The 15,154-nt window shown below is 42.6% G+C and overlaps 1 protein-coding gene across 2 annotated transcripts in view; it reads right to left on the reverse strand.

Annotated features, from left to right (window-relative positions):
* ahcy (adenosylhomocysteinase) overlaps positions 1–14,586 on the reverse strand; it is a 75,878-nt gene extending 61,292 nt beyond the window's left edge. For both annotated transcript variants that reach the window (XM_070896528.1, XM_070896527.1), the window contains exon 1: positions 14,400–14,586. In XM_070896528.1, the coding sequence (XP_070752629.1) occupies positions 14,400–14,427 (28 nt within the window). In that variant the 5' untranslated portion in view covers positions 14,428–14,586. The remainder of the gene's footprint in view (positions 1–14,399) is intronic.
* Between the last annotated feature and the right edge of the window lie 568 nt (positions 14,587–15,154).

A 15,154-nucleotide genomic window follows, 5' to 3' on the forward strand; every position in this document is an offset into this window, starting at 1 on the left:
CTCCTTAAGTACTCTGGGATGCAGTCCATCAGGCCCTGGAGATTTATCGGCCTTCAATCCCATCAATTTCCCCAACACAATTTCCCTCAGTTCCTCCTCCTTACTAGACCCTCTGACCCTTCTTATATCCGGAATGTTGTTAGTGTCCTCCTTAGTGAATACCGAACCAAAGTACTTGTTCAATTGGTCCACCATTTCTTTGTTTCCCGTTATGACTTCCCCCGATTCTGACTGCAGGGGACCTACATTTGTCTTTACTAACCTTTTTCTCTTTACATATCTATAGAAACCTTTGCAATCCGTCTTAATGTTCCCTGCAAGCTTTTTCTCGTACTCCATTTTCCCTGCCCTAATCAAACCCTTTGTCCTCCTCTGCTGAGTTCTAAATTTCTCCCAGTCTCCAGGTTCGCTGCTATTTCTGGCCAGTTTGTATGCCACTTCCTTGGCTTTAATACTATCCCTGATTTCCCTTGATAGCCACGGTTGAGCCACCTTCCCTTTTTTATTTTTATGCCAGACAGGAATGTACAATTGTTGTAGTTCACCCATGCGGTCTCTAAATGTCTGCCATTGCCCATCCACAGTCAACCCCTCAAGTATCATTCGCCAATCAATCCTAGCCAATTCACGCCTCATACCTTCAAAGTTACCCTTCTTTAAGTTCTGGACCATGGGCTCTGAATTAACTGCTTCATTCTCCATCCTAATGGAGAATTCCACCATATTATGGTCACTCTTCCCCAAGGGGCCTCGCACAACGAGATTGCTAATTAATCCTCTCTCATTACACAACACCCAGTCTAAGATGGCCTCTCCCCTAGTTGGTTCCTCGACATATTGGTCGAGAAAACCATCCCTTATGCACTCCAGGAAATCCTCCTCCACCGTATTGCTTCCAGTTTGGTTAGCCCAATCTATGTGCATATTAAAGTCACCCATTATAACTGCTGCACTCTTATTGCATGCACCCATAATTTCTTGTTTGATGCCCTCCCCAACATCACTACTACTGTTTGGAGGTCTGTACACAACTCCCACTAACGTTTTTTGCCCTTTGGTGTTCTGCAGCTCTACCCATATAGATTCCACATCATTCAAGCTAATGTCATTCCTAACTATTGTATTAATCTCCTCTTTAAGCAGCAATGCTACCCCACCTCCTTTTCCTTTTATTCTATCCTTCCTGAATGTTGAATACCCCTGGATGTTGAGTTCCCAGCCCTGATCATCCTGGAGCCACGTCTCCATAATCCCAATCACATCAAATCTGTTAACATCTATTTGCACAGTTAATTCATCCACCTTATTACGGATACTCCTTGCATTAAGACACAAAGCCTTCAGGCTTGTTTTTTTAACACCCTTTGTCCTATTCAAATCAAATTAAAAAAAATTTCACCAATAAGGCAATTAAGGGGTATGGGGAGCGGGCGGGTAAGTGGAGCTGAGTCCACGGCCAGATCAGCCATGATCTTTTTGAATGGCAGAGCAGGCTCGAGGGGCTAGATAGCCTACTCCTGTTCCTAATTCTTATGTTCTTAAGTTATCTAAAATAGCCTGCTCCCTACTTGGTTCCTCAACATGATCTAGAAAACTATCCCATATACATTCCATGAATTTGTCTTCTACACTATTACTGCATGTTTGGTTTCCCCAATCTATATGTAGCCCAGTCCACAGCATCACAGGTGGCTCAGATACATGGGGGAGGAGAGAGGAAGAAGAATGGATAGGGGATTCAATAGTCAGGGGAGCAGACAGGTGTTTCTGCGGCCGCAGACGTGACTCCAGGATGGTATGTTACCCTCCTGGTGCCAGGGCAAGGATGTCCACCGAGCGGCTGCAGAGCATTCAGGGGGGAGAGGTTGAACAGCCAGAGGTCGTGGTCCATATCGGTACCAATGGCATCGGTAGAAAGAGGGAGGAGGTTCTGCAGGCAGAATTTAGGGAGCTGGAGAGCGATTAAAAAGCAGGACTTCAAAAAGGTAGCAATCTCCAGAATACTCCCAGTGCCACGAGCTAGTGAGTACAGAAATAGGAGGATAGAGCAGATGAATATGTGGCTGGAGAGATGGTGCAGGAGGGAGGGCTTTAGATTTCTGAGGCATTGGGACCGTTTCTGGGGGAGGTGGGATCTGCACAAGCCGGACGGGTTGCACCTCAACAGAGCCGGGACCAACATCCTCGCGGGGGGTGGGGGGGGAGGGGGTTGCTAGTGCTGTTGGGGAGGGTTTAAACTAGCTTGGCAGGGGGATGGGAACCCGAGAGTAGATTCAGTGGAGAGAGAAGCAAAGCTGGAAATGGGCAGCAGAGAAGTAGAAGTAGAAAGTGAATTTGGAAGACAGGAAACAAGGGCTGGAAAATAGACAACAGGAGAGTTTGGCAATACGAAATGGTATATACTTCAATGCAGAGAGTATAGGGAATAAGGCAGATGAGCTGAGAGCCCTGATTGACACTTGGGAGTATGATATGATAGCTATTGTTGAGACATGGCTGAAAGAAGGGCAGGTGTGGCAGCTCAACATTCCTGGTTTTCAGACAGGATAGAGGAGGATAAAAAAGGAGGGGGGGGGGGTCACAGTATTGATTAAAAAAACAATTACAGCTGTGAGGAGGGATGGTATGTTAAAGGGGTCATCAAACCAGGCTATATGAGTTGAATTTAAGAACAAAAAAGGGGCAATCACACTACTGGGAGTGTTCTATAGAGCCCCAAGCAGTCAGAGGGAAATAGAAGAACAAATATGTGGGCAAATTGCTGCAAAAGTGCAAAAACTAGAGCTGTAATAGTGGGGGATTTCAATGACCCCAATATTAACTGGGAATAAGGTAGTGTGAATGGTACAGAGTGAGCAGAATTCCTCAAATGCATTCAGGAGAACTTCTTTAGCCAGTATGTAACAAGCCCAACAAGGGAAGGGGCGGTTCTGGACTTGGTTTTGGGAAAATGAAGAGGGGCAGATGGAAGTGCATTTTGGTGCTAGTGATCATAATTCAGTAAGATTTAGGGTAGTTATGCAAAAGCACAAACGTTGACCAGGAATAAAAGTTCTCAATTGAGGTAAAGGCAATTTTGCTGAGCTGAGATGGGATTTGGCCAAAGTGGACTGGAAACAGCTACTTGTTGGTAAATCAGTGTCAGAGCAGTGGGAGGTATTCAAGGAGGAGATCCAGAGGGTACAGAGCAAGTATGTTCCCTTAAAAAAACCGTGGGGCTAACAAATCGAGAGCCCCCTGGATGTCAAGGGGCATACAGAGTAAGATAAAGAAAAAAAGGAAGCTTCTGACAGATACCGAGAACTCAACACTGCAGAAACTCTCGGAGTAGAAGTGGTGCAAGGGTGGAATTAAAAAAGATATCAGGAAATCAAAGAGCACATGAAAGAATGTTGGCAAGTAAAATCAGGGAAAACCCAAAGATGTTTTATAAATACATTTAAGAGCAAGAGGATAACTAGAGAAAGAGTGGGGCCTATTATTGACCATAAAGGAAATCTGCGTGTGGAGGCAGAAGTCGTGGGTAGGATTCTTAATACTTTTTTGTGAAAACCGATGCAGAGAGGGGCGATTCAGACTTTGCAATGAGGCAGAGGGAATGTGAAATATTCGACGAGATAAACAGAGAGAGAAGTATTAAGGGGCTTAGCAGCTTTGAAAGTGGATAAATTTCCAGGCCCAGATGAAATGTATCCCAGGTTAAGAGAAGCAAAAGAACAAATAGCAAGGCTCTGACCAACATTTTCCAATCCTCTCTGGCTACAGGTGTGGTGCCAGAGGACTGAAGGACTGAGAATGTTGTACCATTGTTTAAAAAGGGAGAAGACCGAGTAATTACAGGCCAGTCAGCCTAACCTCGGTGGTGGGAAAACTATTGGAAAAAATCTTCATTTGGAAAGGCATGGATTAATCAAGGACAGACAGCATGGATTTGTTAAGGGAAGGTCATGTCTGATTAACTTGGTTGAATTTTTCGAGGAGGTAACCAGGAGGGTCGATGAGGGTAGTGCGTATGATGTAGTGTATATGGACTTTAGCAAAGCTTTTGATTAGGTTTCACATGGTAGACTAGTCACAAAAGTAAAAGCTCATGGGATCCAGGGCAAAGTGGTAAGTTGGATCCAAAATTGGCTCAGAGGCAGGAAGCAAAGGGTAATGGTCAACGGGTGTTTTTGTGACTGGAAGGATGTTTTCGGTGGGGTTCCGCAGGGCTCAGTGCTGGGTCCCTTGCCTTTTGTGGTATATATCAATGACTTGGACTTAAATGTTGGGGATATGGTTAAGAATTTTGCAGATGACATTTAAATAGGCTGTGTGGTTGATAATGAAGAAGAAATCTGCAGACTGCAAGAAGTTAGCAATGTACTGATCAGGCTGGCAGAACAGTGGCAAATGGAATTCAATCTGGATAAGTGTGAGGTAATGTATTTGGGGACAGCTAACAAGGCAAGGGAATACACATTAATGGTACGACACTGAAATGTGTAGAAGAACAAAGGGACCTTGGAGTGCAGGTCCACAGATCCCTGAAGTTAGCGCTGCAAAGTGGGATTAGGCTGGATAGCTCTTGGTGGCCGGCGTGGACACGATGGGCTGAAATGGCCTCTTTCCGTGCTGTAAATTTCTGTGATTCTATGATTACTGTGTTACCCTTATTATAAGATGTATCTAATTTATACTCTGCCCTATATTACCACTACTGTTTGGGGGCCTATAAACAACTCCCACCAATGTTTTCTGCCCCTTGCTGTTTGTTAGCTCCACCCAGACTGATTCTACTTCTTGATTTTCCGAGCAAAGATCCTTTCTCTCTCACTGTCTTTATCCCATCCTTTAAATCGGGGCTCTCCCTCCTCTTTTTCCATTTTGCCTATCTTCTAAAAGTTAAGTATCCTGGAATATTTAGTTCGCAACCTTGGCCACTTTGCAACCACATCTCCGTAATAGCCATTAGATTAAACCTATTAATTTCTGTGCGCTATTAACTCATCTATTGTGTTGCGAATGCTTCGCACATTCAGATATAGTGCCTTTGGATTTGACTTCTATTCTTCCCTGATGTCACCTTAGTCACATCTTTGTTACTCTGTCCCTTCCTGACCCATTCTGCTTCCTTTTACCCAAAACGCTATTCTGCTGTTGAGCCTTGACATTTCTCTTGCTGCTTTTAAATTTACTGAAGAAACACATTGAAACATCACCCTCACATTTTCCTAACCAAATATGCATTCGTTTGACCAGCTTATCTTGAACGTGTACGGACGTGAATGGCTCTTGGCACTACCCACGTGTCACCACTTGTACAAGGACTATTTAGCAACCACTGTTATCACAAAACTGCTGGTGAGTGACTGTTTTGAACCACAAGTTATTGAACCTGGCCTGGGGGAGGGTGGGGAAGTGATGCAACTCATTAAAGTTACAAACAAGGTGACATTTTGAGAGAAATAAAATGGAGCTGCAACAAAGTTTGATGCCTTTGTATCACAACTAGAATTCCGAAACACCAAACAACAATCAGCTTTCAAATAAACTTCAGCCAGATTGCAATGAGGCCAAAGGCAACACGAGAGCTGGCCCTATAACCTGGGTCTACTGCTTTCACTGGACAGCTGCTGTACAACTCACTCCTGCGGGGCATGACAAAGCAAATGAACTGTCCTGTGAATCCTGCTCAGGATTCTACTGCAAGGGGAAGAGATAGGCTTTTATGCAGCCGCAACCGAGACTCCACGATGGTATGTTGCCTCCCTGGTGCAAGGGACAAGGATGTCTCAGAGCGGGTGCAGGACATTTTGAAGAGGGAGGATGAACAACCAGTTGTCGTGGTGCATATAGGTTAAAAAAAAAAACAGGATGAGGTCCTATAAGACGAATTTAGGGAGCTAGGAGCGAAATTAAAAAGTAGGACCTCAAAAGTAATAATTTCAGGATTGCTACCAGTGCCAAGTACGAGTCAGAGTAGGAATCATAGGATAGCTCAGATGAATACGTCGCTTGAGCAGTGGTGCAGAAGGGAGGGATTCAAATTCCTGGGGCATTGGAACCGGTTCTGGGGGAGGTGGGACCAGTACAAACCGGACAGTTTGCACCTGGGCAGGACCAGAACCAATGTCCTCAGGGGAAGTGTTTGCTAGTGCTGTTGGGGAGAAGTTAAACTAACATGGCAGGTGGATGGGAACCTATGCAGGGAGACAGAGGGAAGTAGAATGGGGGCAGAAGCAAAAGATAGAAAGAAGAAAAGTAAAAGAAACCCAAGGCAAAAAGCAAAAAGGGCCACATTACACCAAAATTCTAAAGGGGCAAAGTGTGTTAAAAAGACAAGCCTGAAGGCTCTGTGCCTCAATGAGAGGTGTATTCGGAATAAGGTGGACGAATTAACTGCGCAGATAGCAGTTAACGGATATGATGTAATTGGCACCACGGAGACATGTCTCCAGGGTGACCAAGGCTGGGAACTCAACATCCAGGGGTATTCAACATTTAGGAAGGTTAGACAGAAAGGAAAAGGTGGGGTGGCGTTGCTGGTTAAAGAGGAAATTAATGCAATAGTAAGGAAGGATATTAGCTTGGATGGATGGAGCCACTGAATACCAAAAGAGCAAAAAACACTAGTGGGAGTTGTGTACAGACCACCAAACAGTAGTAGTGAGGTTGGGGACAGCATCAAACAAGAAATTAGGGATGTGTGAAATAAAGGTACAGCAGTTATCATGGGCGACTTTAATCTACATATTGATTGGGCTAACCAAACTGGTAGCAACGCAGTGGAGGAGGATTTCCTGGAGTGTATTAGGGATGGTTTTCTAGACCAATATGTCAAGGAACCAACTAGAGGGCTGGCCACCCTAGACTCAGTGATGTGTAATGAGAAAGGACTAAGTAGCAATCTTGTTGTGCGAGGCCCCTTGGGGGAAGAGTGACCATAATATGGTAGAATTCTTTATTAAGATGGAGAGTGACACAGTTAATTCAGAGACTAGGGTCCTGAACTTCAGGAAAGGTAACGTCGATGGTATGTGACGTGAATTGGCTAGAATAGACTGGCGAGTCAAAATATATTCAAAAAGGAGTTAGATGTAGTCCTTACTACTAGGGGGATCAAGGGGTATGGCGAGAAAGCAGGAATGGGGTACTGAGGTTGCATGTTCAGCCATGAACTCATTGAATGGCAGTGCAGGCTCAAAGGGCCAAATGGTCTACTCCTGCACCTATTTTCTATGTTTCTATGAGTGATACTTAAAGGGTTGACGGTGGATAGGCAATGGCAGACATTTAAAGATCACATGGATGAATTCAACAATTGCACATCCCTGTCTGGAGGAAAAATAAAACGGGGAAGGTGGCTCAACCGTGGCAAACAAGGGAAATTAAGGATAGTGTTAAATCCAAGGAAGAGGCATATAAATTGGCCAAAAAAAGCAGCAAACCCGAGGACTGGGAGAATTTTGTAATACAGCAGAGGAGGACAAAGGGTTTAATTAGATGGGGGAAAATAGAGTACGAGAGGAAGCTTGCTGGGAACATAAAAACTGCCTGCAAAAGCTTCTATAGATAGGTGAAGAGAAAAAGATTAGCGAAAACAAACGTAGGTCCCTTGCAGTCAGATTCAGGTGAGATTTTTTTTCATTGAGCAAGTTGTGATGATCTGTAATGCACGACTTTAAAGCCTGCTGGAAGCAGATGCAATAGTAACTATCAAGGGACATATTGAAAAGGAAAAATTTGCAGGGCTATGGGGAAGAGCAAGGTGTGGGACTAATTGGATAGCTCTTTCAGAGAGCCGGCACGGACACGATGGGCCGAATAGCTTCGTTCTGCGAGGACATCAGGCGAATAACCGGCTCTTCGAATAGTGCCACAAAAAAAACTTCCCTGGAAATAAAAACCCATTTTTATTACTCACATGCATTTCCAGCATGCGCTTTTTCCTTTTAATCCTAATAATTTGATGTCTTTCTGTCAATGAGTTCGACATCACCAACACCCACTTATGGAGCCTAGAGTGTGTTGCCGATTCCGTCGCTAACTGTTGCAGCTGCAGGGTGGCTCTGGTTCAGGATGGATATAAAGACTTCACAAAAATTTGCTGGACACAACCAGAGTTTCCAAGTCCCTTTCTTGAGGCTAAGCCTGAAGTTACTCATTATAATGTAGTGTTAGTATCATGTGTAGTATTTATACAATATAGTATAATGCAGTATTAGTATCATATAATGTAGCTAGTATAGTACAGTATAATGTAGGGTCTGTATAGTACAGTATAATGTAGGGTTCAGTATGGTACAGTATAATGTAGGGTCTGTATGGTACAGTATAATGTAGGGTCTGTATGGTACAGTATAATGTAGTGTCAGTACAATGTAGGGTTTAGTATAGCACAGTATTAAGTAGGGTCAGTATAGTACAGTATAATGTAGGGTCAGTATAGTACAGTATAATGTGGGGTCCATATAGTAGTTTAATGTAGGGTCAGTATAGTACAGTATAATGTAGGGTCAGTATAATACAGTATAATGTAGGGTCAGTATAGTACAGTATAATGTGTGGTCCATATAGTACAGTTTAATGTAGGGTCAGTATAGTACAGTATAATGTAGGGTCAGTATAGTACAGTATAATGTAGGGTCAGTATAGTACAGTATAATGTGTAGGGTCCGTATAGTACAGTATAATGTAGGGTTCAGTATAGCAGTTTAATGTAGGGTCAGTATAGTACAGTATAATGTAGGGTCAGTATAGTACAGTATAATGTAGGGTCAGTATAGTACAGTATAATGTGTAGGTCCGTATAGTACAGTATAATGTAGGGTTCAGTATAGTAGTTTAATGTAGGGTCAGTATAGTACAGTTTAATGTAGGGTCAGTATAGTACAGTATAATGTAGGGTCAGTATAGTACAGTATAATGTAGGGTCAGTATAGTACAGTATAATGTGGGGTCCATATAGTACAGTTTAATGTAGGGTCAGTATAGTACAGTATAATGTAGGGTCAGTATAGTACAGTATAATGTGGGGTCCATATAGTACAGTTTAATGTAGGGTCAGTATAGTACAGTATAATGTAGGGTCAGTATAGTACAGTATAATGTGGAGTCCATGTAGTACAGTTTAATGTAGGGTCAGTATAGTACAGTATAATGTAGGGTCAGTATAGTACAGTATAATGTGTAGGGTCCGTATAGTACAGTATAATGTAGGGTTCAGTATAGTAGTTTAATGTAGGGTCAGTATAGTACAGTTTAATGTAGGGTCAGTATAGTACAGTATAATGTGTAGGTCCGTATAGTACAGTATAATGTAGGGTTCAGTATAGTAGTTTAATGTAGGGTCAGTATAGTACAGTTTAATGTAGGGTCAGTATAGTACAGTATAATGTAGGGTCAGTATAGTACAGTATAATGTAGGGTCCGTATAGTACAGTATAATGTAGGGTCCGTATAGTACAGTATAATGTTCAGGGTCCGTATAGTACAGTATAATGTGGGGTTCAGTATAGTAGTTTAATGTAGGGTCAGTATAGTACAGTTTAATGTAGGGTCAGTATAGTACAGTATAATGTAGGGTCAGTATAGTACAGTATAATGTGTAGGGTTCAGTATAGTAGTTTAATGTAGGGTCAGTATAGTACAGTATAATGTAGGGTCAGTATAGTACAGTATAATGTGGGGTCCATATAGTAGTTTAATGTAGGGTCAGTATAGTACAGTATAATGTAGGGTCAGTATAGTACAGTATAATGTAGGGTCAGTATAGTACAGTATAATGTGGGGTCCATATAGTACAGTTTAATGTAGGGTCAGTATAGTACAGTATAATGTAGGGTCAGTATAGTACAGTATAATGTAGGGTCAGTATAGTACAGTATAATGTGGGGTCCATATAGTAGTTTAATGTAGGGTCAGTATAGTACAGTATAATGTAGGGTCAGTATAGTACAGTATAATGTAGGGTCAGTATAGTACAGTATAATGTGGGGTCCATATAGTACAGTTTAATGTAGGGTCAGTATAGTACAGTATAATGTAGGGTCAGTATAGTACAGTATAATGTAGGGTCAGTATAGTACAGTATAATGTAGGGTTCAGTATAGTAGTTTAATGTAGGGTCAGTATAGTACAGTTTAATGTAGGGTCAGTATAGTACAGTTTAATGTAGGGTCAGTATAGTACAGTATAATGTAGGGTCAGTATAGTACAGTATAATGTGGGGTTCAGTATAGTAGTTTAATGTAGGGTCAGTATAGTACAGTATAATGTAGGGTCAGTATAGTACAGTATAATGTAGGGTCCGTATAGTACAGTATAATGTTTAGGGTCCGTATAGTACAGTATAATGTGGCGTTCAGTATAGTAGTTTAATGTAGGGTCAGTATAGTACAGTTTAATGTAGGGTCAGTATAGTACAGTATAATGTAGGGTCAGTATAGTACAGTATAATGTGTAGGGTTCAGTATAGTAGTTTAATGTAGGGTCAGTATAGTACAGTATAATGTAGGGTCAGTATAGTACAGTATAATGTAGGGTCCGTATAGTACAGTATAATGTAAGGTCAATATAGTACAGTATAATGTGTAGGGTCCGTATAGTACAGTATAATGTAGGGTTCAGTATAGTAGTTTAATGTAGGGTCAGTATAGTACAGTATAATGTAGGGTCAGTATAGTACAGTATAATGTAGGGTCAGTATAGTACAGTATAATGTGTAGGTCCGTATAGTACAGTATAATGTAGGGTTCAGTATAGTAGTTTAATGTAGGGTCAGTATAGTACAGTTTAATGTAGGGTCAGTATAGTACAGTATAATGTAGGGTCAGTATAGTACAGTATAATGTAGGGTCCGTATAGTACAGTATAATGTAGGGTCCGTATAGTACAGTATAATGTTTAGGGTCCGTATAGTACAGTATAATGTGGGGTTCAGTATAGTAGTTTAATGTAGGGTCAGTATAGTACAGTTTAATGTAGGGTCAGTATAGTACAGTATAATATGTAGGGTTCAGTATAGTAGTTTAATGTAGGGTCAGTATAGTACAGTATAATGTAGGGTCAGTATAGTACAGTATAATGTGGGGTCCATATAGTAGTTTAATGTAGGGTCAGTATAGTACAGTATAATGTAGGGTCAGTATAGTACAGTATAATGTAGGGTCAGTATAGTACAGTATAATGTAGGGTCAGTATAGTACAGTATAATGTAGGGTTCAGTATAGTAGTTTAATGTAGGGTCAGTATAGTACAGTTTAATGTAGGGTCAGTATAGTACAGTTTAATGTAGGGTCAGTATAGTACAGTATAATGTAGGGTCAGTATAGTACAGTATAATGTAGGGTCTGTATAGTACAGTATAATGTGGGGTTCAGTATAGTAGTTTAATGTAGGGTCAGTATAGTACAGTATAATGTAGGGTCAGTATAGTACAGTATAATGTAGGGTCCGTATAGTACAGTATAATGTTTAGGGTCCGTATAGTACAGTATAATGTGGGGTTCTGTATAGTAGTTTAATGTAGGGTCAGTATAGTACAGTTTAATGTAGGGTCAGTATAGTACAGTATAATGTAGGGTCAGTATAGTACAGTATAATGTGTAGGGTTCAGTATAGTAGTTTAATGTAGGGTCAGTATAGTACAGTATAATGTAGGGTCAGTATAGTACAGTATAACGTAGGGTCCATATAGTACAGTTTAATGTAGGGTCAGTATAGTACAGTATAATGTAGGGTCAGTATAGTACAATATAATGTAGGGTCAGTATAGTACAGTATAATGTGTAGGGTCCGTATAGTACAGTATAATGTAGGGTTCAGTATAGCAGTTTAATGTAGGGTCAGTATAGTACAGTATAATGTAGGGTCAGTATAGTACAGTATAATGTGTAGGTCCATATACTACAGTATAATGTAGGGTTCAGTATAGTAGTTTAATGTAGGGTCAGTATAGTACAGTTTAATGTAGGGTCAGTATAGTACAGTATAATGTAGGGTCAGTATAGTACAGTATAATGTAGGGTCCGTATAGTACAGTATAATGTAGTGTCAGTATAGTACAGTATAATGTTTAGGGTCCGTATAGTACAGTATAATGTGGGGTTCAGTATAGTAGTTTAATGTAGGGTCAGTATAGTACAGTTTAATGTAGGGTCAGTATAGTACAGTATAATGTAGGGTCAGTATAGTACAGTATAATGTGTAGGGTTCAGTATAGTAGTTTAATGTAGGGTCAGTATAGTACAGTATAATGTAGGATCAGTATAGTACAGTATAATGTGTAGGGTTCAGTATAGTAGTTTAATGTAGGGTCAGTATAGTACAGTATAATGTAGGGTCAGTATAGTACAGTATAATGTAGGGTCAGTATAGTACAGTATAATGTGGGGTCCATATAGTACAGTTTAATGTAGGGTCAGTATAGTACAGTATAATGTAGGGTCAGTATAGTACAGTATAATGTAGGGTTCAGTATAGTAGTTTAATGTAGGGTCAGTATAGTACAGTTTAATGTAGGGTCAGTATAGTACAGTATAATGTAGGGTCAGTATAGTACAGTATAATGTAGGGTCCGTATAGTACAGTATAATGTAGTGTCAGTATAGTACAGTATAATGTTTAGGGTCCGTATAGTACAGTATAATGTGGGGTTCAGTATAGTAGTTTAATGTAGGGTCAGTATAGTACAGTTTAATGTAGGGTCAGTATAGTACAGTATAATGTAGGGTCAGTATAGTACAGTATAATGTGTAGGGTTCAGTATAGTAGTTTAATGTAGGGTCAGTATAGTACAGTATAATGTAGGGTCAGTATAGTACAGTATAATGTGTAGGGTCCGTATAGTACAGTATAATGTAGGGTTCAGTATAGCAGTTTAATGTAGGGTCAGTATAGTACAGTATAATGTAGGGTCAGTATAGTACAGTATAATGTGTAGGTCCGTATACTACAGTATAATGTAGGGTTCAGTATAGTAGTTTAATGTAGGGTCAGTATAGTACAGTTTAATGTAGGGTCAGTATAGTACAGTATAATGTAGGGTCAGATTAGTACAGTATAATGTAGGGTCCGTATAGTACAGTATAATGTAGTGTCAGTATAGTACAGTATAATGTTTAGGGTCCGTATAGTACAGTATAATGTGGGGTTCAGTATAGTAGTTTAATGTAGGGTCAGTATAGTACAGTTTAATGTAGGGTCAGTATAGTACAGTATAATGTAGGGTCAGTATAGTACAGTATAATGTGTAGGGTTCAGTATAGTAGTTTAATGTAGGGTCAGTATAGTACAGTATAATGTAGGATCAGTATAGTACAGTATAATGTGTAGGGTTCAGTATAGTAGTTTAATGTAGGGTCAGTATAGTACAGTATAATGTAGGGTCAGTATAGTACAGTATAATGTAGGGTCAGTATAGTACAGTATAATGTGGGGTCCATATAGTACAGTTTAATGTAGGGTCAGTATAGTACAGTATAATGTAGGGTCAGTATAGTACAGTATAATGTAGGGTTCAGTATAGTAGTTTAATGTAGGGTCAGTATAGTACAGTTTAATGTAGGGTCAGTATAGTACAGTTTAATGTAGTGTCAGTATAGTACAGTATAATGTGGGTTCAGTCATCATCATAGGCAGTCCCTTGTATTGAGAAAGACTTTCTTCCACGCTGAAAGCGGATGAGTTCACAGGTGTTTGTGATATTCCAGATCGCGAACTACATGTTGAAGGGTGGAAGATGCCTGTGCGTGGATTGTTTTAACGTGGGGTGAACGTTGCACACCAGTCACCACACGGGCTTGACAGAGCGAGGGCTTGGTCCAGTGGCAAGGATTAACCAGGATGACTGGAGACCAGCTCTGCTGCACAGACCCAGTGCACTCTCATACCAGTGTGGGCTGGTCCGTGCTGCCCTCCACCCCGCCTAGGGCTGTGCTGTCCCACCCCTCCCCATGCCACCCCCCCTCCTCCCCCAGGCCATGCCCCCATCCCCCCCCCCGGCCATACCCCCATTCCCCCCCAGGCCATGACCCCCCGTGCTCCCATTCCCCCCGGGCCATGCCCCCCCGCACGCCCATTCCCCCCGGGCCATGCCCCCATTCCCCCCGGGCCATGCCCCCATTCCCTCCGGGCCGTGCCCCCCCCCCGCGCTCCCATTCCCCCCGGTGCCCCCATTCCCCCCCGGGCCGTGCCCCCCATTGCCCCCCGGGCTGTGCCCCCCCGCGCTATGCCCCCCGGTGCCCCCATTCCCCCCCGGGCTGTGCCCCCCGCCTGTCCTGGGCCCCGGTCACACCGCGCCGCGGCCTCTCCCCCTCCTGCCGGCTGGGCCTTAGTGGCTCAGTGCCGCGGAGCTGTGGGCCCGGCACCGTGTACCCGGCGCACGTGGTCCGCCTGCGGGGCCCCGGGACACTCACCGACTTTGTAGGGCAGCTTGTCACACATTGCTGCGGGTGAGGCTCGGCCTGTCGCTGGATCCCGGGTCTGGGTCTGGGCCTGTGTCCCTGTCTCTCGGGGCCGGGGCCGGTGCCGGGTCTGTCCGTCAGTCTCTGGGCCGGTGCCGGGAGAGAGCCTGCCCGCGCGCGTTCCCGCCCTTATAGCCCGCGAGAGACATTTGCATGCGGGGGCGGGGCTGCATGAAGCCCCGCCCCTGGCGCACTGTGATTGGTGGACGCTCCGCTCGGACGGTGCCTGCTGCCATATCCCTTCATTGCATTGGTGCATGGCCCCCCTCCATTCCCCACCACTGGTAATTGCACAGCAAGAATCGAGAAAACGAATCTGTAAGACGGAGGAAACAGGGTTTAGTATGTAGTAAGTAAGGAGGTCTTCCTGCGCTGAACGGTATATTCAATGCAAAGATTATAGCAAAGAAGGCAGATGACCTAAGAGCACACGTAGACACTTGGGATTGTAAGAGCGAAAAACCCGAATTGGTGTAAAGTAATTCGATGTAATTAAAATACAAGTAAGAAAGGCAGAGAATTGCTTCAATGCATTCATGGTAGAATAGCTGAATTAGGCAGAACATAGAAGGTCAGAGAAATTCTCTTAGAAGATAAGAACACCCACAGGATTTATGTAAGCAGCTCACAGTAATAGAAACATAGAAAATAGGTGCAGGAGTAGGCCATTCAGCCCTTCTAGCCTGCACCGCCATTCAATGAGTTCA

This window comes from Pristiophorus japonicus, chromosome 12 (genome assembly GCF_044704955.1).
Source record: "Pristiophorus japonicus isolate sPriJap1 chromosome 12, sPriJap1.hap1, whole genome shotgun sequence".
Lineage (NCBI taxonomy): Eukaryota > Metazoa > Chordata > Chondrichthyes > Pristiophoridae > Pristiophorus > Pristiophorus japonicus.